General features: G+C 40.1%; 1 protein-coding gene across 7 annotated transcripts in view; it reads right to left on the bottom strand.

The window, feature by feature from the left end:
* Positions 1–5,524: 5,524 nt before the first annotated feature.
* sh3glb2b (SH3-domain GRB2-like endophilin B2b) overlaps positions 5,525–24,140 on the bottom strand; it is a 99,604-nt gene continuing 80,988 nt past the window's right edge. For 3 of the 7 annotated variants that reach the window (XM_086299990.1, XM_086299991.1, XM_086299995.1), the window contains one exon: positions 5,527–8,807. In XM_086299990.1, coding sequence (XP_086156116.1) covers positions 8,700–8,807 — 108 coding nt within the window. In that variant the 3' untranslated portion in view covers positions 5,527–8,699. Of the gene's footprint in view, positions 8,808–24,140 lie in introns of all 7 variants that reach the window. The other 4 variants (XM_086299989.1, XM_086299994.1, XM_086299993.1 and 1 more) reach the window with 3 other exon arrangements.

Genomic DNA, 24,140 nt, shown 5'->3' with positions numbered 1-24,140 from the left:
AACGTTTGGGGCCTGTTGGGTTGCACCTGCGCTCAAATCACATCACAAAATCAAATGTATGAAATAAAAAATAAAATAAAATATAATAAAATAACGTGTTAAATGGGTGGAAATCCCTAGATCAATGTTTAAATTAACACTCATGCATTGACTCTGTCGGCCATGTTTTGCCATGCATGCTCCCTTTCTTTTGCAGCTGAGGCTGTGTTACTTTTTTTCCGCAAAATTTGCATGTTATCGCCCACCCCCGTGACATCACGCTCCAAAGCCCTATACTGCCATCAGAATTTCGGTCTCAAGCGCTGTAAAATACATTGACCGCGCCTTCTTTCCCTCCGTCTCCATGGTGACTCGCTTAATCTGTGCTCCACTGATCAGGGCTTTATGTATCCTCGTGCGCGCGCTTAACTTGGGGTTAAAGCAACTCCGCGTTGATTGAACTAATTGTTATCAGCCTTTCTGAAACCGAATATTCCAAGTTGGACAGTTCGGGGTTACTCAACCCTGAGTATCGTTTTTCACTCTGAGTTTTCTAAACCGGCTTCCTGAAATAGGGCCCAGGAGCTTACTGACACCAGTTTAACTGTGGAGTTTTGCCATAATGAAGAACCAGACACGCTTTACGGTAAAACACATGCAGGTTTTTTGCACATCAAACGGGTGGCCCCTACAGGAGGATGATAACACTCTGAAATCATCGATATCTGGACAAAAACATCAAAGAAACTTTGAAGGATAACTTGAAATATCACTAACCAAATAACACACCTCCTAAAAGACCTCAATCTATTTACACACATATATGTTTTGCGCTTCACATAAAGAACAAAGAGGCTTTCAGCTTTATCTCATTTTGGTCATAACTTGTTTTCTTCACATTGTGTTACCAACAGTCAACAATCTGTGGGAGTAAACCTAAACCAAACTACAAACCTAGATTGGGTTGTTGGTGACCTGTTTGTATTACACATCTGTAGGTACAGTACCTATGAATCGTTAGGATAACACCAACTGAATGTCTCTCCATCACATTAATCCAGGGCCGTGCAGAGAGGTTTAAAGGGGCGGGTGCTCAAAGTTAAAAAGGGGCACATTGAACCAGGCTGAATAACAACAACACACATTCATCAAGAATCTAATATGGGAAGGGCAGGGCTGTGTTGATCTGAGACTGTAGACATTAAAAAGTTCATAGGAGAGATGGTAGCTGATTAAACAAGTGTCATGAGATAATAACAAAATGCAAAGATTGGTGACAGCGCTTGGAACCATAAGGCAACAAAAAACTGTGAGAAATAATTTAGGCTCTGCCTGTGATTCACTCTTTGCTTCTCTTCTTCCTTCCATCCCATCATTTCATATATCACTCTCCACTTGCTATGTGAGAACAAGGCACAACTTGCTATTGCAATAAACTACAATCTAATTATCCACACCTAACAACTCTTGCACTTAATCTAAATGATGACAGAAAAATGTTATAGCCCTGCCTTTAGTAGCCTCACACAGCTCCTACTGTTTCCTCCTCATGTCCTTACCAGGCATGTCTGGGCAATGTTATATCATGAGTAATATTTTTTTAAATCCAGCTAAATAAAACACACACATGCACACACAGTGACATTTTAGACCTTCTTCAGAATACTGTATATACTATGGGCATCATGGTGCTGATCCAGAATCTTTTTTTTTAATTATTTATTACTAGAGCTACAATAATAAAGCAATGAGGAGGGGGAAGTAATAAATATGAAATAATGTATTTATGATGATTCCATTTGTTTCACTATCCACTCTGTGCAGGGGCAAAGCTTATTACATTTTTAAACTGTAGAGATACAATCATTTTACTGCTGTAAAATCCAAATTTTGTCTTATCTAGAATATAAATCTAATATAATCTGCTTCTTAATTTATGTTCTTTAAAATACAGCTTGTGTTTTAATATATTATAATTATAATTATTATTATGTGGACATGCATATTAGATCGTTTTTTAGTGAAATATAATCCCTCCAGAAAGGCAGGAAAAGCCCGGAAACTTACTTTAAAACTAAATATGTTTCTAAATACTTTAAAACTAAATATGTTCCCTAAAACGGTGACAGAGCTACAGACCCATGACAGCCTTACACAGGTAGCCAGCAGCTATGACCAGCACTACTTGTGCAGTTAATAAAAGGACAGGTAATGTTTGTCACGCTGTTGCACACACAGCACGCTCGTTTGTTTCAGTTTGTCAGTTGCAACAAGACAGCTTACCAACGTGTACGTAATAAGCTAATACTCCTGGGTGCTATACACTACAGTGTACGCTGTACACCTACTTACTGGTTTTGTCGCATCAGTCTGTGTCTCTGAGTTAACTTGTGTTTCTCCTACAGCTCCGGACGGCTAAAAATGCGCGTGCTCTTTGTGAGCTCGTTCGCGGCTCGTAACCAGCGCGTTCTGCCGTCAAGGGCGATCATTGGTTAAATGTGATCATGTGACTGATGCAAGCCAGATCCTTTTATTTAGCAAAACTGTGATTAATAGTTAAATATTATTGTTGAGGGGCACAGACAGGACTCCACACGCACACACACATTAAAAAAAATAATAATAATAATTTTTTTTAAAAAAGTTGCCTCAACAAAAGGGCACTTTGGGCACCCACCAGGAAAGGGGCGGGTGCTCAAGCCCCTCTAGCCCCCCCTCTACACGTGCCTGCATTAATCCCCATCTGAGGTTTTGTTATTCTGCCTCTTCACTTTCTTTTCCTTTTCTGATAATGAGGCTGTTTTTTGGGGTAGATTTGCCACATTAGTTCTGATTGTGAATTTATCCCTTACACCATGAGATAAAATAAACCAAACAACACAAACTCTAATTTTTGTGATTTTGTTGGCGTTCATGTAGGAAATCCGCTCTTTCACATGGGAAGGAAAATACTTCTAAAGGTGAATACTGCTGGACCTCACACCATGAAGTAGCAATGTTGTTAGTTTTCATTTATAATTGCATCTGCATATCTTTCCTTAGTTATCATCCTTAAAGTCCTTAAAGTTATCGTCTTGCATCTGAAGCCAAAATCTTGCGTAACAGTTACTTTTACTGAAAGAGGGGGAAAAGAGAAGACTTAAGGCTAGCTAAAATTAGAGCCTTTTACATTCAGTTTCATAGATGTGTTGTCCTTGTGCTAATGTTCATACCAAAAAGACCTGTCATAGTTGTTAACCACCCAGTGATGACATGGACTTGGGCTATAGTTTAGGAGCTGTGGTATAGGGGCTCAAGTTGTTCAATCATCCATCCATTTTGATTATGAATTAATGAGTTGGCCTAAACCTAATCATACATTACATTTTGGAAATCAACGCTATGATGTAATTATTGTGTAGCTGTAAGGTGTAACTATGGTGTAGGAGCTACAGTGTAGCGAGGGTATAAGACTATGGTGCAAAATATATGGTAAAGATGTAGCGATGTAATGCGGTACTATGTAATGCATTATATGATCAGCTGAATAAAAAGTATTATTTAACAGTGCAGCTGAAGGAAAGCTTAATAAGAGTCTTAAGAGCTCAATAAGTATTGCTAGCAGCATCAGACACTGCAGGTGATTGTTACTGAGGGGTTAAACACATGGTTTGGAGTGCAGAGTCCAAACTCTTTTTTTTTCCTGGGGATTCTCAGTCAATAAGTTTCTTTTCTTATGAACTAAAGCATATTTGACCTGATATTCAGGTGTCACAGAAACTACAGCAGGCACATAGAAATATGCCAGGGCCAGTTTCATTGAGCGACTTTAAATTAGGTTTCTATTGTTATTCTATGGCAGCCATGAAAGCTCATGGGGATTCCCCTTGTGATAGTGCACGCAGGTCTGGTATGCATGTTTCACTGCTGATGTAACCCATGCATAAGCACTTTTCATCATTTACTGTGACTTACAGATTACAAACAAAGGGATGTGCAAGACTTCAGTTTCACAAGATGAGTCACCTCTTTTACCTTTTTATGTAAAGCTTTGTTGACACATGTACTGCATACCAACTTTGCATATGAAACTCCCTGTCACAGCTGCTGGGGCAGTGCTGCCAGATTGGCTGGTTTTGTACCTGTAGGGCTGCTTTTGAGTTTAATTTACTGGTAGGGTAAATTGATTATGGCTAATCTGTGAAGCAATATTTCTGCTGCTATTCAGAGATCTTCAGGATGTAAATTTCTAGGAATCAGAGGTCTCATAGAAAAGAGTATAATATTTGATTATCATATTCTTCCACCAAAATTATTATGGGTCGTGACTGAGCTGGAATCTATTCCAGCACAAAAAAACTTGATTGGTGACTGGTGGTTAAGAGGTTCAGTTGCTGTGAGATTGTTTAAAAGAATATCTCAATAATAGGCTTATTAGTTGACTAAACAGACTGTTAACCCTAAAAGGTGAATGCTTTATTGATGTGTGTTCATCCATTCAGTCATTTCGCTGCTGGTTCAAACAGAATTTTACCTCCACTAGCTTTTCTGGAGGGTTCACAAGCTCGCCAAGACACATGAGCTCTTCAGTGTATCCTGGTCCTGCTTGCTTTCTCATTTATATGTGAGAGATCAGGGTTTTAATAGTTTTGCAATTTTCATTCGTTTTTATTATTTAGTTTTGACTTCAGATTTTCAATTTTATATCAGTTTTAATTAGTTTTTACTAATTGTTTGCTAGTTTAGTTTAGTTTTTATTTTTTTGAAAATCCTTAGTTTCAGTTTAGTTTTGATTAGTTTCAGTTATAGTTTTAGTTGTTTGCAATAATTACGTGCAACAAAATCCCAGTTTCATCATATCAGTCATGCTCTTCTGCTTATCCTTGGGTATGTTGCTATTCCAGCTACCATACCCTGCACCCTGGACAGGTCACTTGTCTGTCGCAGGGCTAACACGCAGAGACAGACAACTCACATTCCCACCTATGGGTTCTTTAAATAAATAAATAAATAAATTAGGGCAGATGAACAACCATTGATACCAGGCAACTATAAAATGTATATCTTGGCCCCACTGAGACTATTAACTCTTGCAGCACCGGGTATTCGTAATTTTGGTTCAAGTGAATTGATAAACTTTTTGAAGGCAGTTGACTCACACAGTTATGTAGACATCCCAGTCCTGTTGTCTCGGGATGCATCACGCTGCCTTGCCTGGGGTTAGCTTCTGTTTTCTGGGGATGAGGGTTGAGTGTGCTCCCTTACCTTCTCAAGGTAAGCTAGGTTAGCCTTCTTGTGTGAGTTTTTCAAGTGCACTTTAAGGTTTGTGGGATTTTTTTTCCCTTTAGAAATGTCCCTCATAATTTGTCTCTTTCCACTACAAGACAATTGCTTTATCCAAAACACAGTCATATTCAAAGTAATCCCAAATTGGACTCAGGCGCTTTCTCCCGACTTTTCCTGACATGATTCTGCGCGAGGACGGAGCAACACAGACGACTCGACTAACATACTGCCACCTGCTGGCATAATGAGACAGCAAGACAAAAATCTGGAAACTCAACTTCATTTTCACTCTTGACTATTGTATGACACGCACACATCAATGAAACTAAACACATTTTTGCTATGAATTCAGTTAATTTTAGTTAGTTTTGTGAGCACTCATTACAGTTTTAGTTAGTTTTCCTTTTTTTGTTTTTATTTCTGTTAATGAAAATGTTTTTTCACTTCTAGTTTTCGTTATTTCGTTAGTTTTCGTTAACGATAATAACCTTGTGAGAGATCCTGAACAACCGAGCTCGGCACCCTGCCTGTGCACCTGAAGCCAGACACCCTTCTGAGGAAGCTTATTTCCGCTCCTTGTATGCATGAAACTCATTCTTTCAGCTAGTTCCTGAAGTTGACAGGTACAGATGAGGGTGGGAATGTAGATCAACAGGTACATTAACAGTTTCTGTCATATCAGACAGTGCACGCATGCATTTCAGTTTCCTGTTTGAAGCTCTCTGAATTTGATTGAATTCTCTCTCAAATACCTGACTGACAGATACCCAATGCTCTAGGAATAGCATATGCTTAGGTGTTACAGTCGCAGCCTACAGCACGAGTCAGTGAATGTTGTGAAATATTACACCTTTGTTTGCTTTGCTGTTTTTCTTTTAAATAACAATTCAAACTAGCAAATTACATACACACTTAGTATTTTAGATGTGTGCTTTGCTCAAATGTTTCTCCAGAACTGATGGAAAGAAGTTAGAGAAAGTGGAATATGCTAAGACTTCCAGCCTCTGTCTGCCTCTTGATAAAGAAAAAGGGAAGTCATTTGTTATATTTAAGACTCAGTAATCAAATGATACAACACTTAAATGTGGGTTCTCTCTCAGTATGTTTCCATTATATTCATCCAACCAACACACTGAGTACAGCTGTGCCACTAACACTTGAAGAAAACAAAGATGCGATCAGAGTGAAATCAGATGGATTCTACAGGAGAGCATTTATTTTATTAACTGACTTTGTTGCAGGTTTAAACAGAGCCTTAATATGATATTCAGCCCAAAATTCCTACACACCTCAGAAAATGCTCATAGCGTGGATGTAAAATGTTGCATCACATGATTAAATAAACTGAAGTAACAGAAGAAAAATAATGAGCTGGTTCTTATCGGGGTCTTGTTTTCTTTTTAGAAGGTGGAATCGCTGTCATGAAGTGCTGCATGACAAACATGAAAATGGGAACTTTTGAGCTTCCACGTGTGTGACACAGCTTTACGGCAAACTAGGAAGCCCTGCTGAGCAAATAGTAGATGATGTAATTCATCAAGCACGACAATATCCAGGAAAGCATCATTCTGCACCATTAAACCTTGTATTCTTAATAGGAAACCCGCTTTATTTGCTTAACTGTAAATTTAGTGGAAATTTGAGCTCCTGATTTTGTTTGTGAAGTTCTTTTTTTTCTTTCCCAGCATCAAGTAGGTGTAACAGTACCAGAGTGCAAGTACGGACACCTGCATTTACTGTAATCCAGCTTTATTTAAAGCAGAAGGGCCCGTAAAGACAAACTGACATGTTGGTCAATGTTGCCTCAGTGACTTAAGTTACCTTAAATGTTATTGCTGCAGGCTGCGGGCTAGCACTAAACTGGACACTGAATTAATTTTTTCTTATTAACTGAAAAAAATTCAAACAAATATAGAAATGTGTGACTGTCCTTTATCTACATGCTTGAGAAGTTATAATTGGTTGTATAGTATTGTTTAGTACTTCCAGTCCACTCACACCTCATTAAAGTTACTGCACTTTTGTTTATACACACTCAAGATTTTCCAATATGTTTCAAATTAAAAGCCCTAATCTGTGGATTGAAATGCTTCATTTTCTACAAGGATTTTTATTGTGAAACAGCTGAAAGAAAATTGTGGAGAAAAAATGTAGTTAGAGCTGATAAAATGTGCAAAATTATGACTCACATTGTAATAATTATTGCATGGAATTTTTCTTTAATGGATCAAACAAGGCCTGGGTCTTTGAAGTTTTCACAGATGTCAGAGTATTTGCCAGAACTGTGTAAGATTCCACACAACAACAGACACGTTTGCGCAGTCAACAAACTGTGCGCTTCATTACACTCTGTGTACACATTACGAAATAAGAGGAAATCTAAGTAATAGGCCACATCAACATAACCTGACTCGTACAGTCACAGGTTTCTTTCTGATAATCATCAGTATTACTAGAAATGAGTCAAACAGGCAGTTTTGCATAAGTTTTTTCACACAGCCTCAGATCAGGAGATGGGAAGCCAGCTGCAGTTTGGTCTCTGCGTATAACAGAGGGGACCGTCACACTGATTTCTCTGGTCTCATAAAAATTAAAATACCGTAGCTGTGCAGGTATTTCCAGAATTAGGTTCAATCTCTTGAAATGGCAGGACACCTACAGAGATCATCATGAAAACCTCAAGACTCCCATCCACATGGTCGACATAAGCACACAAAACATTGGTGCCTACTAAAGAGGCTTTTGCTTTCATCTGAAATCGAAAGTTACCAGGACTGGCTTTTGATACTCAACAAATGCTGTGTGGAGATTAAAGCATTCACTAACTCCTTTGTACCATAACAAAGGAGCTACGAGAACATCTGGTGTAAATAAAATTTGTGTCATAATGAAGTGTAGGCTCATTTTAGTTTTTCAGCACTCCTTTTCTTTTCTATGTGCTCCTTCATAAAAGTCCAAATTTAAATGACTCAACTTTTTTCTTCTTTTTTGAGTTGAATAAACTGAAAAATGTAATAAAATAACTGTATCATTATTGCCATTCTGTAGAGTTAATTGTATCAAAAGACTGTCCAAGAACATCTGAGCTCTGGGGGAATTTATTAGCCTGGTAATTGGCACTAATTATCAGATACAGTCTATGGATAGAGCTTGCTAACTAAGTTCTCCACTATCTCACCTTGATAAATCTTTATATTATTTTATCCAGGTGGTTAGAAGATACCTGCACAGCATTTTCAAACAGTGCTGGGTTATTAGCATAGAAGTCAGTGCAGGGGTTCCCTCTGTGAGCTGAACCAATACACAAGGAGCACAAACTGGGGCCAACAGCAGGTCTACCCAGTCCACATGTGTGACGGTGGATAGAGGTTTTTGCAGGGGTGTGTGTGTGTGTGTGTGTGTGTGTGTGTGTGTGTGTGTGTGTGTGTGTGTGTGTGTGTGTGTTGCTTGGTCCATTAGCTCAGCAGTTCTAGGTAGGTGACGGGTACTTTGCCCTTTTCGTTTCCTCGTTCTCCGATCAGCCAGTCGGGGTCCATTCCTGGTACGGTGTAGACGGTAATGAGCTGAAGAGAGAGAGACAAAAATAAAAAACTAAAAACATACACACATACAGGTTACAGTGACCAATGTTACGTTAAGAGGAAAGAAAATAATAGCTAGTGACGTAGCATAACTGCAATCCCGTTGCTGCTCGTGCTCACGTTTTTCATGCCAGCCCATTATCAGGAATTTCCCTGACTTCATCTCTGTGTTATCATCTTTAAACACTTCCTCCAATTAGCACCTGTGCCAGCATTTCTAAAGGTCTGCTAAGGGAAACCCATGTGTGAACAAAAGGGGGCAAACTGAAAACAGCATTACATAATTATTGTACCATAACAAAGGAGGGCATCGATGCTTTTTCATACCTGCTGCTGGGCGTTTGGCTTTTTGTCAGACTCTGGGACCATGGTGATTTTTGTGAAGCCATTTTTCTCATTGTCAGGTTTTAAAAGTTGTGATTTTGATTTTTATGAAGGAGACGCTCTCATGACTCATCAAGTGACATCACTGAGAGGCCAGTCTGTGGCATGCAGTCTGCTGGATCGCTTGGAAACCTGGCTGAGTAGGTCCTAAAAAGTACCTGGTACCAGATACTACCACCTAATGAAAAACCCTTAAAAATTACCTACACCCAGCTAAACTGAGTAGGATGCCACTTTTATGTTTATGTGTGTTTTATTACCAAATTTTCCTAATTTGACTTTTTAAAAGTCTTACATTGAGAACAGCTCAGATGATTGCAGGTGTTCATAATTTTTTTGTGAGTTGCGTCTGTAGTCACTGAAAATCTCTTTCCTCTCCACAAGGTGTTATATGGAAGCTTGAATGTTTATGAGTTTATAGTTGAGTTAAACTCAAAGGAAATCTGACACAACCCACCGCAAGTCTAAAATATTACCCAACTGTGACCGAGGCCAGGGAAGTGCTAGAAAAGTACTTTAAATACATGAATCACACTTTTTGTTTTCCATACATGCTGATATTACAGATAATGTCTTGTAGCCTGTAAGAGAATATGCTGTCAAGTCTTCCCACACAAACATACAGTACAACATTGCATGAGAAGAGGAAGTGAGGCTGAACTTCTCCCTGGAAAATAAACTGGATGACAGGATTAACTTAACTCCCTGCAGATGTGCTGTTGTTACAGTTAACATCCAGCTGTTACTGATTCATTTGTCATGTGGGATGTCAATGTTGTTGTGGTGTTGTTTTGTGGTTTTATTCTTGTTTAGGGCGGCAGCTAGGCCAGACAAATGTTCTACATCCAGCAGTGTGAAGGTGGGGGCTGATGGTGACTACTAGTCCTCACCTGCTTTACTTGTAATGATCAAAGTGGACCTCTCCACTGTGTTTATGGGTCATTGTTACCAATCTGTGCCATTTAATGACATTAACCTTTAAGAAAAATACACTCGTCAAGTTCAGGATATTCTGCTTTGTCCAAATTCTCCACATGTGACGAGTGTCAAAATGTCGTGTCCATTACAGTCATTATACTCTATTAAAGTATTCTGAATGCAGTCACTTTCATAATTACATTTTCTATGTATGTATGGAAGGAGTCATTCAAGTTTTATATTGATTCTACTATTTGACATGACAGGTATACCAGTCCACTGACTGAATTGAATTATTCATGTCCATATTTAAAAGTGAGCTGCGAAACGTTTTAAATGGGGGTCCTCTGGATATTGAAAAATTGTTTTCACGTAAAATGTGTAAAAGACTGGATAGAGAAGATTGCACTTCATTCTCGACTCCTTTACTGAGAAACAAAGACTTCGTTCCAGGAATGTCTCACAGTATTTTCGATAAGTGGCACAAAAATGGATTAAGGGTAATTGGCGATTTGTTTCAAAACAACACACTGATGAACTTTGAGCAATTGCAGTCAAATTTTAATATTCCTAGAGACGACGTTTTTGGCTTCCTCCAGGTTTGTAACTTTGTTCATTCTAAAATTCCAAAGTCTTCAGAAATAGTTATATATGATGATATTGAGACATTTCTTATTAGGCGAAAAGACAGAACTCATTTTATTTCAGCCTTTTATTCTCCCCTATATACTCTCAGTAGCAACACATTGAGCGCTATTCATAAATGGGAGAGAGATCTTAATAATCAATATGCCAAAGAGGAGTGGAAAGGAGCCATTAACATAGGTAGTTCCACTTTTACTTGCAACCGCTTGCGAGAAACTCAATACAAAATCATACATCGCCTTTATATAGCTCCTAATGTCTTGCATAAGATTGCACCTCATATTCACCCCTTCTGTAGCAAATGTCAAAAAGAAACTGTCACTTTTTTCATTATTTCTGGGAATGTAAATTAATCAAAAGATTTTGGAGCTCCATATGTCAAGAACTAAGTAATATTTTTAAGAATCGGCTCCAAAGGGACCCCGGATATTTTCTTCTTGGCCTACCCTCAAAAGGAGTAACACTAAATCACTTGCAGTGCAAATTATGTGACAAACTATTGCTGGTAGCTAGGAAATGTATTCTCATTAACTGGGTTAAGGATAAACCTCCCTCTGTGACTTTGTGGTACAGGGAATTATTAAAAGTTATTCCTCATGAAAGAACTGCTGCTATTTTAGGAGGAAATGAGGGTCTCTTTCTCAATGTTTGGTCCCCTTTGCTTTTTTATTTGCCAACTGATTTGTCCCAACTGTTGAGGGGGTTGGTTGCTTTTTATTTTTTCTGCCTGTCCCATTTGGTTCTTTAGCTGTCAGAATTGTTGTCTGAAGACCAACAAGGATACCCAATGGATTTACTTTGCCAAATGGATCATCACGGCCTTGCCGTATTGGTCCATTTGATAGACCTTTGTTGTTATTATTTATTTTATTATATTTTCAGTTGTTACAGATGGGACAGACATGACTGAGGGATAGGAAAGGGAGAAAGAAAGATGAAGGAAAAGAAAAACAGAAGGGAAGAGGGACAGTGAGAAAGGGCACTTAAAAAGAGAAAGAAGAGGGAAAAAAGAAAAAAAAATCTCCTGGATCACCTGTTGAGAGAAAAAGAAGAGAAAACAAGCAAAAAAACAAAAAAACAAAACAAAAAAAAAACAGAGCAACATACTAAACACAACATTATATAAGGTCGTACATTAATGCCCTGTAAGGTAACTAAAATAGTGTCATTTAATGTAAATGGTCTGGGGAGCCATATTAAAAGAAGTAAAATTATGTCAAAAATAAAAAGAGAACAAATAGAAGTCGCCTTTATACAGGAATCTCACTTATCGAAGCTCGAACATGATAAATTAAAGAAATGGAAATTTAATCAGTATTCCTCTTCCTGCCCTCAGAGCTCTAAAAGGGGTGTGGTAATTCTAATCTCTAGTAGGTTCAATTTTGAATGCATCCAAGAAATCAGTGATAAGGAGGGGAGGTTTGTGTTAGTCAAAGGGTACCTGGAGGGTATACTGATTACTCTTATAAATGTATATGCTCCCCCAGGATCAGAGATAAAACTTTTCAAAAAGGTTTTTGAATTGATTGTTGGAGAAGCACAAGGTACTCTGATTTTGGGAGGAGATTGGAATGTTCGCTTCAACCCGTCCTTGGACTCATCAAACCCACACGCCCCGGGATTGAATAAAATAACCAAAAACATCAAATTAATCTTAAAGGATGTAGGGCTCATAGATGTATGGAGAGAACTAAACCCCAACAAGAAGGACTATACCTTTTTTTCTCACCCTCATTCATTTTATTCTAGACTGGATTATTTTTTTATGTACCAAAAAGACTTTAACAGGATGATCAATTGCAGGATAGGGGTGATGGATTTATCGGACCATGCCCCACTGTACCTGGAAGTAGTGCTTGGATACGAAAGAAGAGTTACATCCTGGAGATTAAATACAAGTATTCTAAGCACGATGAAAGAACAAATTAGTCAAGATATAATAGATTATATAGCGGAAAATAATAATGAAGAAGTTTCCCCGAGTATTCTATGGGACGCCCTAAAAGCAGTGATAAGAGGAAAACTCATAGGTTACAGCGCTAACTTAAAAAAGAAGAGAAATGAGCATTTAAGAAAACTCCAGACACAACTACAATATCTTGAAGATGCCCATAAAATAACCGCAGTTACAAATTTACAATTAGAAATACAAAAGAAGAAAAACGAAATCGATGAAATTTTTTCAAGTGAAATACAAAAAAATATGGTTTTTTTTAAAACAAAGATACTATGAGGTAGGAGGCAAATCTGCTAAATTACTGGCCTATAAATTAAAAAAACAACAATTAGAAAATACAATATATAAAATAAAGGACCCTCAAACAAATAACATTGTCTATAAACTTGAAGATATTCAGTCAACCTTCCTAAAAATTCTACAAAGAACTATATACACAACCTAGAGTGGACACTAAAGGTATGATATCTTTTTTAGATTCATTCGACTTACCAAAGTTGAATGAAAAACAGAATATAACCCTAATCGAGGACATATCTGAATTTGAAATTAAAAAAGCTATTACAAAATTGAAACCGAATAAATCCCCAGGCCCAGATGGATTCCCATCAGACTGGTATAAAGAAATGAAAGAGGTACTGATTCCTTTGATGAGAACATCATTCAACTATATTTTAAAGACGGGAGTAATTCCCCCATCTTGGAATGAGGCTTCTATTTCTATAATAGCTAAAGAAGGAAAGGACAGGCTTGACTGTGGAAACTACCGCCCCATTAGTGTTCTTAACCAGGACTTTAAGATATTTACATACATTCTTGCCAAAAGAATTGAAAATATTCTTGTTCAGATAATTAGTTTGGATCAGACTGGTTTTATTAAGCAGAGACAAACGCAAGATAATATTCGCCGAACACTACATGTTATTGATTATGTTAGGAAAAATAAAATTCAGATGGTCCTTATGAGTTTAGATGCAGAAAAGGCCTTCGATCGGGTTAATTGGGAATTTTTATACAAAGTCATGGGTAAATTCGGATTCCATCAATCGTTTATCAGGATTATACAAGCATTATATAAATCACCAAGGGCAAGAATCAAAGTTAATGGGGTGCTTTCGAATGTTTTTAACCTACAGAGAGGGACACGTCAGGGTTGTCCTCTAAGCCCCTCACTCTTTGCTCTCTTCATAGAGGCCCTGAGTCAAAGTGTAATACAAAGCAATACTATTACTGGAGTCAAGATCATGGGTCGAGAGCATAAGATTTCCTTGTTTGCTGACGATATTTTGATTTATTTCACAAATCCAAACACTACTTTCCCCAAGCTATTGTCACTTCTGGAGATCTTTAGTTCAATATCAGGTTATAAACTAAATATATCGAAGACTCAGATATTAACTTTTAACTATTATGAATTTAAGGCTAAAGCCAATTTGAAATGGGAGACGGAGCAGATGAAGTATCTTGGAGTAAATATTACTAAAGATCTATCTAAGATATACAATGCAAACTTTAATCCTTTAAGTTATAAAATAAATGAGGATATTAAAAGATGGAATTTATTACCATTTTTAAATTTTGAATCATGTATAGATACAGTTAAAATGAATATCTTGCCTAGGATGCTCTACCTGTTCCAAACACTCCCTGTAGAAATAACTGACAAACAATTTCGGGAATCGGACAAAATAATCTCTAGGTTTATATGGCAGGGGAAAAAACCACGGATTAAGTACCAAACTATTCAGTTGGCTAAAGACAAAGGAGGGTTGGGGTTCCCATGTTTGAAAGACTATTATATTTCTGCTCAATTGAGGACATTAGTGTGTTGGTGTAATGTAGATTATCAAGCGAGATGGAAAGAACTAGAACTAGAAACAGTGACCTTAAAAGATTCACCAATTCAGGCAATTCTAGGGGATGTGACACTTATTAAAAAACAAATTCATCAAGGAAACCAATGGATTAACCTACCTTTAAAACTCTGGTTACAATTTCTTAATAAGAATGATTGGATTGAAGAGGTTAGGATTTTAAGATGGTGCGCTTTTGACAGTGATTTTTTACCTAATGAATTAGACGTAAGATATAAAAAATGGGCTGGACAAGGTTTAACGGCATATTGTATGTTTTACGATAAGGGAATTCTTAGGGACTTCCAATCAATAAAAGATCAATACCAGTTAAGTAAAATGGACTTTTTTAGGTTCTTACAAATTAGGCATCATCTATATAATTTTATACCTAAGAGAACAGATCTTTTTTCTTTACCTGTTCTGAGTATATTTGTCAAGGCTTATCAGGCTGACACAGGCCTTAAGGTGATTTCAAGATTGTACAAGGGTATACAAGAGGTTAAGAAGTGGAATACTACCTACATCAAAAAAAATGAGAAAGTGAAACAAATATAGCAATATCAGACATTTGGTATGAGCAGTGCGCTTTTCAGTGGAGAATTTCTAGTTCTAATACATGGAGATGTTATGGTTGGAAGAGTATCTGTAGGTTTTTTATTACCCCTGCACAAAGTAAACATTATTTTATCACTCTAATTGCTGGATAAATTGTGGGGCCCAAGGAGTAAAACATTTCCATCTGTTCTGGTCTTGCCCAAGGATCAACATTTTTTGGGTATTGATCCACACCGAGTTGCAGATTATTTTTGGTATGCAGCTTCCCTTTAATTGGGACGAACTTTTGTTTGGATATTTATACTCAGTAAATGTAGATTAAATGTCTAAGCAGTTGTATGGTATCCTGAGTTTGGCTGCCCGTAAAATTATTACCAAGAAATGGCTTAGTGCAAAAATTCCATCACTGGGTGATTGGCATGAGACTGTACATGGGATGTTTAAAATGGAAAGAATTACCTTCATTAAAAGACTCCAGTTTGATATATTTAGTGAAATTTGGGGTAAATGGAAACACTATATCCGGTTAAGGAGACCTGATCTTGTTTGAATCTCTGTAACTATATATGCCACATTTTTTGAATCGTTATGTGTTTATATGTATATGTTAGTATGTATGAGACCATAAGTGAACACATATGTAAGTAGGTATGTGTATGTATGCCTAAGAATATGGGTGTGTGAGTGAATATGTGTGTGCGAGTACATACACTCTAGAGGGTACACCCGTCTGTTTTTTTTTTTTAATTAATTAATTTATTTTTTTATGTACGTCTGTTCTTGTTTATATGTTTATTTTGGATTATTTGTGTTTATATAGGTTGTTTAATAAAAAAAGAGATTAACAAAAAATAAACACAACACCATCACGTTAATCTAGCTAAGTGTAAACAGCAGTAAATACGAAATGTTGAATGTTGTTGTGTAGCAAGCAGGAACGACAGCGCACATTGTGCTTGGAAATCAGAATCAGAATCATGTTTATTGGCCAAGTATATGTGCAGACACATACAGGGAATTTGGTTCCGGTAGATGGTGGCTCTCAAGCACAGCAATGTAAATCACACACACACACACACACACACACACACACACACACACACACACACGTGTCTATATATACACATTACACATACATACACAAAGCTGTGTAAACAAACTATAAATAACGAATCTAAACTTATATACATAAAATACAGAAATGAATACCACAAAATGTACATAAGGTGCAGTTGCAGTCTGGCAGTGTGACAAGTCAACTGTTAAGAAGGAGATGGCGAGGGGAAAGAAACTGTGTCGGGTGGTCCTGGTCTGCAGGCTTCTGTACCGTCTGCCAGAGGGCAGCAGATCAAAAAGTCTGCGTTGTTCGCGTTGGCCTGTGGAGGGATATAAACTCCGACCAGCATGAAGGAAGGAAACTCCCGCGGTGAATAAAAAGGTTTACAGTTGATGAAAAAACTTTCCAAGTGTGGGCTGCAGTGTTTCTGTAACACTGTGACATCAGTACACCAACCTTCATTAATGTAGAAGCAGACTCCACCACCCTTTGTTTTCCCTGAGAGCTCTGTTTCGCGGTCCGCCCGGTGAAGTTGGAAGCCCGGGAGATTTAAGACAGCGTCTGGGACTCGCTCACTGAGCCAGGTTTCAGTGAAGCAGAGGGCAGCAGAGCGTGCAAAGTCCTTGTTAGTCCGGTTTAAGAGCAGTAATTCGTCAACTTTGTTTGGAAGAGAGCGGAGATTCGCGAGGTGAATGGAGGGGAGTGCCGTGCGGAATCCTCGCCGACGTAGTTTCACCAGCGCGACTCCCCCGTCTACGTCTTCTCCAGGAGCCACAGAGAGCTGCTGCGCCTCCAACTAAAATCTCCAAAAAACTTTCCGGGTTTGTGAAAAATGGATAAGAACTATAGTGAGACGACTGCCTGATGTTTAGCAGTTGATCTCTGGAGAAAGTGATGTGGTCTGAGTGACCAAAAGCACAGAAAATAAACAGAAACAAGAAAAGTGCGAGAGAGCGCAGTACCGAGGCTGCCATCCGCGGCGCCATCTTGGATTGGAAATAGCAGCCAATAAAGGTGTAGTTTATGTCTATGAACAGTGAACACCTGTGTGCACACCTGTGTGGATCAGCGCGCTTGTATTCAAAAGGTTTCCCCATGTAATGGTCTGCTAGAGGATGTAGAGAGCCATAGCCCTGTCCCCCAGGGCATGAAGCAGGCATGGAGGAGATCCAGGCCCCAGACATCCAGAGGCCCCAGAGTGCGAGAGCCCAAGGAGGACCACCGGAGGGGCATCCGTGCCACCTTCCTGGGAAGAGCTGAGGAGAGCCCCAGATGAGGGGTCACCCAGTAGCCAAGGAGCAGAGTGTCGTGGCGTGAGTGTGGTGAGGGGAGATAGGCCTTGGAGGGCCTGGGAGTTCCCAGAGAGGTGGAGTGTAAGACTCGACCTGACATATAAACACAGACAAACAGGCACACACAGACACAAACATGCATTCCCACCTTCATGCACACATATACAAATACTCAGCACTCACCCAACGTAGGGATAGACATACAGTACATGGACACTGTACACACAATCACACTCCCCAAACAAACTCTATACCCCGGGTCCAGGTACCCTCGCCCCTGGAGGGGGAAGCGGCACCTAGACCCAGGAGATGTTACCCTTTCCCCCGGGGGTGGAAGCAAGCGGACCGCCCCAGGCTCTGCAGCAGCAAGGAAGCCCCGCATCCCAGATGGACAACACCTCCTCCCAGCCCCCCTGCCCCGATGGCCAGCAGAGAACAGGGGTGTGTGAAGACCCCAAACCTCCCTCCTCTCGCTCATGTGTAGTGTTGCTGCGTGCTGTTCTAAGGTGCATATAAAACACAGGAGAGCATGGTGCTGCTGCCAGAGAGCAGCAGGTGTTAGCACGGCCCCTCCCGAGAATCCTCAATGTCTACATGGATTTAAAATTGAGAGGTGGGCACTGGTGCCAGAGGTGGGGTTGAATACACAGACCGTCCTCTGGACGCCGTTAACGTGCCCACCTTCAAGGCCCTATATGTATGTGTTATGAGAGTGTGAGTAATATGGATGTCTGAGTTGTGGAATAAAATTGAGGCACAGGTGGCCAGAAGGGCACGGGGGGGATGCCTCCCCTGCACCCTGGTGACAAACCCACACCCCAAGGCCCTACTTGTGTGGGTGGGTGCGTTGGACCAGGAAGAGGGAGGCAGCCGGGGATGGGGAGAAAAAGAAGGGAGGAGCAAGATGCCCCTCCCTGGGGCTAGCTCCCCCACTGACCCCAGTAGGCACCCCCGTCCTTCGGCACCCACCAAGGCAAGGGAGCCCAGGCCCATCCAGATTGGGGCTTACGGCAGCAGGACTGCCCATCCCTACAGGACCTGGGGCAGCCCACCCGACCCCGCCGCAGAGGAAACTGTACCCGCCCTAACATTCAATCATCTCCCAGACTGCACAAGACAGTAGACACCCAGGTTAAGTTTATTCTCCTCCTCTCTTATGGCTCTCCTTCACCTGCAGAGTGGACTCCTGCAAGGATGGGGCAAACTCCCTGTCAGTTGAAGAGCCCCCTAGTTAGGCTGATACGCCAGAGGCCCCCTGCGGCAGGGCTGAGCCCCCGTGCACCCACCCCCCCGCCCACAACCTCAGCGACACACCATCAAGGACCTAAGCCCCCAAGGCCCAGCCAGAGGCCTAGCACGGAGCCCCCACGCCTGCCCCAGCTCCACTCAGGGGCAGCCAGGCTACCAGGCCAGTAACCTATGTCCGCCAGCACAGACCCTCCCCCAGCCCTGCTGCACACAGCCACAAGGAGAACACCCTCTAAGAGCAACCAGAGCCACTGACCAGGTTATGACCACAACCCCTGGGTTAAGCCCTCCAGGGATAACGTCCCTAGGGATTCTCCGGACGCCCTAAGCCTGTCCCTACCTCCACATCAGCCACAAGGCGGGACCAAACCACGACCCCCCCCCCCCCCCCCCCACCCCACCCCCGCTAGGTGATGGAGCCGATCAAAGGAGCCCTGAGGGATTGATCTAATGTGGTGGCAGAGGTTGTCTCAAGACTAATGTGATCTATTAGATGGTTTCTATATTGGCTAGAATTAAGATTATTTTTATTTTTCCAGTTCATGAGGACCATTTTCTTGGCAATGCACAGGGCAGTAAAAACCATGTGGACTGTATTAGTTTCTGCAGAGACATCATCCAATTTGTCCAGCAAGCACACTAAAGGGGAGGTTGAAATTTTACATTTCAGACACTTTGATAAGTCATCACATATCTCGCGCCAAAACTTCTGCACTGGTGGACAGAACCAAAGAGCGTGGATGTAATTGTCTGGTGTATTGCCTTGAGAGTGTGAGCAGTTGTTGGAAGATGTAAAGCCCATCTGGAACATCCGATGACCTGTATAGTGCACTCTATGTAGTATTTTGTATTGTATTAATTGCAGACTGGGATTTCTAATCAATTTAAAGGTTTTTAAGCATATCTGAGACCAGAAGTTTTGGTCTAAGCCGACTGACAAATCTGCTTCCCACTTTGCAATAGGAAGGAATATTGATTCATCTATTTTAGAAAGTGTTCTGTATATTTTAGACAATAATTTGGGGGATTTAAGAGTAAGAAAATGTACCGCGCTTGGTGGTGTTTGCAATTCAACATGACTGAGGTTAAATTTCTGTTTTACTATGGATTTAATTTGTTGATATTCTAAAAATCTTTTCTTGTTGATCCCATATTGTATAACTAGTCTGTCAAATGGAATAAAGTCTGTTCCTTCTAATATATGTTCTAAGTATTTAATTCCTTTACAACTCCATTCTGGAAAATTAATCATATTATTGTTTTGTAATATGTCAGGGTTATTCCAGATAGGTGTACGTCTGCATGGGATTAATGAAGACTCCGTTATTTTTAGAAACTCACACCATGCTGTCAGAGAAGAGTTGATGTTGGCACTTTTGAAGCATTCATGTCTTTTGATGTTTGAGCTGATAAATGGTAGGTCTGAAATCTCTCTGAAGTCACAGCTTTATTTGCATTTATGTACACTTAAATGAAATAAGGTAATGAATAACACTGGTACGTTTCTAAAGAAACTCAGCACTCAAATTTACCAGAAGGATAACGATGGAAAAACACACACACAAGACCACACAAAGTTAAACTAACCTGGACCTTTGTAACACTAAACTCCACCAAGTATTCTGACTTATTTTTCATTTTCTTCTTATTGCCATCATTGTTACATTTGAATCCACATCTCAGCAGAAATACTGAGTCACAGATGGTAAACGGAAGCTTCACAAAGTCCCTGAGGTGAAACGTGGCAAGAAAGAACATGAAACCTTCACATATAAATAAATCACAGCAAATAAAGCTGTGACTAACGGGAAAAGACTGGACAAGCATCCTGAATCAAGATCAAGAAACTAAGAACTGGAACCAAAACTCCACCAAGAGGCCCGCACATCCATTTGCAAACAGACGATCCACGTTTTTTGGGTTTTTCTTATTCCCGTCATTGTGACATTTGACATTTCAGCAAAGATACTGAGTCACAGACGGTAAATGGAAGCTTCACAAAGCCCCTGAAGTGAAATGTGGCAAGAAGCAACATGAAATAAATTTTCATTCAAGCTAGACAGATGGAGGGAGATGGAACAGCTCCATTATTGACCTCCATCAAAGATCTTTCACTTGATATTTTTAAGTTGTCATGCTCAAGCTGGAGCAAGAGTGAGATTAAAAATCCGCTGCTTCCCTTTTAGGTCAGGATGTTTCGACTCTATCAACTGCCAGTCCTGTGAAACTGGGTGCAGTGAGGTGGCTGTAATGGGAATGCATCATTTTATTCAACAAAATGCTGGAAGAGGAAAATGTTGAAGGTGATGAACATAAAACTGGTAATAAAACATTTGTTTTTGACAAAATCTTCTTGTAAAAATCTCCTGATTTGCCAGATGCCAAGCAGTAACGTCCAGTGTAATTAACTTCAGCCTGCATCTTCCTGGTCAATACTGTGTCTTCTTTTCATTTAGTTTGGTTAAATTATTTACTTTATGATGATTGTTGTTGTTGCCACTTTAAAAAAAAGCATAAATGATGACTAGACTGTGCATGGAAATGCTCGGTGAGATCTAATTAGAGCTGCTGCAGTCCTGTTTCAGGTAATGTTCAGACTTGCTCAGGTGTTCCTCACTACACGGAGCAATGTAGCAACCAACACACGCCCCAGGCCAGTGCCAAGAAAGATTTTATATACCCTCCTGTAATCATTTCCACACTATAATCTAACTGAACTGTTTTTATTTATACTTCAGACAGAACTGCCATAACAGACAGAAAATTAACTAGTAACTAGATCAGATCCTCCCTGGATGTTGAGGCGATCAGTGAGACTTCACAGTGGAACAGAGTGGGCATCAGCAGGACTACCAACACTTCCAGCATCTCACACAAGCTTTCACCTTCACTCGCTCCACAAACACACTCACACCATACACAAAAAAGAGCCAGTACTTTAAACTGGATGCCTAAAACTGCATTTTTCAATCTTAACATGAGGTTGGTTGATAAGCTCCTACACTGACAGACTCACTGAGTCTTTTAGCTTTAATCCCGTGAAAACACCGGCCCCCTACCCCCTGGAGTTTTTAACCCTTTGACATAATCACCCTTTTCTGTCATCTTTTTGGACATTTTAGACTTGTATCATAGATCTACACCATAAATATGCCAAACCAAAAACCCTTTCATAATTAAAGCTGCAACTTGGCGTGCAACTCGCTACAAACACATCGGGCTCATGCAACCCACAGTCCCACACTTTCCTTTGTTACCCACAGCCTGTCACAAAAACAAGTAAAAGTCTTCCATTTCTTTATTTGAAACCATGAAAATGCCAAATAAACACAGTTACAGAGATTAAAAAATGTTTAATCAACACCTATCAGCTAAAAACCTGGCATCTCTCAGCATGGTGTGCAGGGTGTCCTTGAAAAGATTTTGAGGAAACTGGAAAGGACAAAAGCACTTTTCTATGCTACCTAAGCATTCGAAGCCCTTTATACAACATATCTCATTCGCACATTCACAGATGCAGTTTTTTCTACGATTAAGTGCTTTCTTTTTAGCATTCACACTCGGCTGGATTCACCGGAGAGTAACTTGAGGTTAGTATCCTGTCCAGAGATAAAAATAAATAAATAAATGAATTTAAAAAATTCAATTTTCTGATTACTACATGACCTGCCCTATGTCCTGAGCTACATAGAGGATTCTGAGGATCATAGATCAGAGGAAAATAAGTTAACTGGCAGCCATAAAAAAAAGCTATGTACAGCAGATGAACAGTATCTGAAAGCCATGTCCTTAAGAAACAGGAAAATCCAGCAAAGACCTGAATCAGGACTGGAGAGGCACATCTGGACTTTCAGCTGATCCATCCATCATCCTCTTATCTGTTACCTTATCAGGGTTTGGGTTGGAGGGGCAGTAGTTTAAGCAGGCCAGTGCTTCCAGCAAATCATTCCCAATCATTAAAGGATACATAGAATCAAAGCAAAGCTATGTATATACATGTTTGAATGGAAAACAAACACAGTAACTGCATGTCCTTCCCATTTTCCACAGATATGAGTGGTGGCAATGCAAAAGCATAAACTGAGTTTCAGTCTTCACTCTGTCATTTCCTTCCCATAATAATGACCTCGTCACAAACCCAACACTTAGTGGTTCAAAAGTTTTTTATCTTCCCATACTCACTCTGCGGCTTCTCTAGCCCACCACACGTCTGAATACTGAACAAAGCGCAGCAAATGCTTGGAAAACTATGAGGCTGTTTGCAGCATACAAAATGATTCAACACGGGAGCTGAAGCTTTGTTGGTGCTATCCAGCTGTTCCACTTTCAGCTTCAGAGGATGCATGTGTGTCTCCAAAAGCGAGACAGTCGGGTGTCTTCCACAGTTGCATGAAATATTTACAAAATTTTTCCAGACCCATGCTCAGAAGATCTAGATTAAGAAGCTCGGTCTCTGATTCTAATCATCTACAATCGTAGAGTCATGTTCTCTTGGCTCCTTGTGTCACATAAATCAAGTCAATACAGAGCAGACATGCTCTCCCAGAGTAATGACGGGTTATCCGTCATTACTCTGCGAGACAAGTTCCTCTGTGAGGTAATCCAAGATCGTACAGGATAGAAGGGTCAAAGTGCCAATGTCTATCCCGGGAGGGCAGATTCCTGACGTTGCAATGAATGAAAACCGCTTCCTTTATCCGTGTCTCGTGGTCCTCCAGCTGCTTTCCTTGCACTTGTAAAAGCAGAGAGACCGGTCCGAGTTTATCTTCAATGACTCTAGTGAGGTTCACAGTTACTTCCCGGATCACCTCGTGGACCGCTGGTTCCGATCTAATATCCAACTCTGCGTCGGCTCCCATGCTAGTCTCCTCATTAGCTTCTCTGCTCTGTAGGTTGGGGCCCTCCGTGGTGTCAGACATTACAACTTTCCTTTGGGGCATGTAGTCAGACTGTTTCAAAAAGTAGTTGCTGATGCTCATCCCAGACTTACAAATAGTTAATATCCATGTTGTAGCTTTAAATGCGAGTTATCAGTGTAAAATCAGCGAACTTGTGTGCTAGCACTCTCTGCTACAACCATACTTCAAGCCACCATCTTGAAAAACCCAGAAAAGCTGCATTTAATCACATATATATTTTTCATTTCATCATTCTTTCTCATCGAGACACGAGGTCTCATTTCTAAGAGTGACCGGTTTTAAATATCCATACAAAACTGCAGCATGTTAAAACATACTACAGTCAATTCTACAGTATTCCTAAGTACTCAATGAGTTGTTGCTGTGGTCACTGAAAATCTCTCTTCCTGCCCACCAAAGGTTAAGTGTAAGTTTGGCAAACAGAGGTCGAGATTATGAGCTTATGTGCTGCATCCTGCTTGTGGTCAAGCACCCACACGAGTGT

The sequence above is a fragment of the Aulonocara sp. 'chitande type north' Nkhata Bay genome, linkage group LG7 (assembly GCF_057382095.1).
Source record: "Aulonocara sp. 'chitande type north' Nkhata Bay isolate Kocher_YH1m ecotype deep benthic linkage group LG7, A_spYH_male_GT1.1, whole genome shotgun sequence".
Lineage (NCBI taxonomy): Eukaryota > Metazoa > Chordata > Actinopteri > Cichliformes > Cichlidae > Aulonocara > Aulonocara sp. 'chitande type north' Nkhata Bay.
This window is presented reverse-complemented; position numbering and strand designations above follow the sequence as displayed.